Source organism: Octopus sinensis, linkage group LG5 (genome assembly GCF_006345805.1).
Source record: "Octopus sinensis linkage group LG5, ASM634580v1, whole genome shotgun sequence".
In the NCBI taxonomy this organism is placed as follows: Eukaryota; Metazoa; Mollusca; class Cephalopoda; order Octopoda; family Octopodidae; genus Octopus; species Octopus sinensis.
In genome coordinates this window covers 124,722,453-124,724,049 of record NC_043001.1, presented here as the reverse complement: position 1 = coordinate 124,724,049, position 1,597 = coordinate 124,722,453, and the positions used below count along the sequence as shown (strand labels likewise).

The 1,597-nt window shown below is 33.6% G+C and overlaps 1 protein-coding gene across 1 annotated transcript in view; it reads right to left on the bottom strand.

Annotated features, from left to right (window-relative positions):
* Window positions 1-1,026: 1,026 nt before the first annotated feature.
* LOC118763569 overlaps window positions 1,027-1,597 on the bottom strand; it is a 77,828-nt gene continuing 77,257 nt past the window's right edge. The window contains exons 4-5 of the mRNA XM_036503149.1: window positions 1,154-1,597; window positions 1,027-1,038 (exon numbers count right to left, since the gene is read on the bottom strand). The exon at window positions 1,154-1,597 is cut by the window's right edge and continues 14 nt beyond it. Of these exons, the coding sequence (XP_036359042.1) occupies window positions 1,027-1,038; window positions 1,154-1,597 (456 nt within the window). The remainder of the gene's footprint in view (window positions 1,039-1,153) is intronic.

Sequence of the window (1,597 nt, the reverse complement as noted above, 5' to 3'; positions counted from 1 at the left end):
CTATCTATCTCTATCTATCTATATCTATCTATCTATCTATCTATCATCTATCTATCTATATTACATTCAAATAAATATGGTACTTATGTTGAAGCACTAGAATTTGGTATGATATCATCCATAGAATTTGAAAGTAAGGTGATTAAAATCAAAATAAGCAACAGGGATATCGAGAGGTAATGCAGTACGATCGTTTCATGCAGCTCCATTTAATTGAACAATGCAATCATTATATCAATTTAAAATGTAGAGCAATCTTCAGCTGCACAAAAACATTAGAATTTAATTAAATTAGAACAGATGGACACATTTAATTAAATTAAATTCTATGTCTTTATGCAGCTAAGGATTACTCTAAATTTTAAATTGATATAATGATTGCATTGTTTAATTAAATGGAGTTGCATGAAACAATCGTACTGCATTACATCTGGATATCCTTGTTGCATATTTTGATTATATATATTTACATATATATATATTTATAGATAGAGATATTTATATACATACATACATACATACACATACACACATACACACACAGACACACAAATACACACACACACACACACACACACACATATATATATATATATATATATATATATATAGGAGGAGAGAGAGAGAGAGAGGGCAAATATTCAGGAGTGAATATTTATATTGGAATTATCATTGTTATTATTATCCGCGGTAATATGGATAGCTGACAGTAACAACAACAATATAAGTGGTTGCAGACCTATAATAGCGTTAGATAGACATAGATTTAAAATTTATAGCAATGTTTCTCATACATATAATACTATATATTTCTTGGTATTTGCGTATACGTTAACCTATGGGCGATATTTCATTATCTATCTATGATGGATGTGTGCATGTGTGTTTTGCGTTGTAAACTTGAGGTAGTGATTAGCTATAGCCTTAGCAAGCTTCCTGAAAGCTGTCTTATTGTGTTTGCATTGTATAAATCTGTATATATATTTGAGAATATATATATCTATTGAACCAACGGTTCAAGTGTTGTTAGTCGATTTCCTGAGAATATATGAAAATCAAAATCCACAATTCATATCATTGGTTTGAAAATTCGCGCGGTCTGAAATATAAATACATATCTGAAACAACGATTACTTAGAAAGTTAAACCTGACCTGAAGTGATACCTGTTTGTAAGATGCTTCGTGTCTTTGAGCCATTTCCCTTTCGGCTGCTGCCTCCCAAACATGTCTGTTCTGTAAAGCTATGATGTAGAAAAGTCCTCCCGGCCCATAATTATTAATGATTGGACCCCGAGGTAAATCGACAATTTTCCTGACAGGTACCAAATCTTTGCCTTTGAGTCTTCTCTTGGCCTGCATAAGTTGTGACTTGGTTTTCTCGAGACGCAGTCTTACACTCGTCATTAGTGGAACGGCGCCGGGTGGCATACGGCGCAATTGCTGTTCAATCTTTAACTTAGTGCGGTCACACAAGCGCTGTCGGCTATCACGATGACGTCTGTTAAAGAAGGAGTCAAAAGCTCCATATTCTAAATGTAAAAGTTCGCAGTTTTCGGCACATGTCGCAGTATAAAAGAACTTGTCTAAGTCCATGAG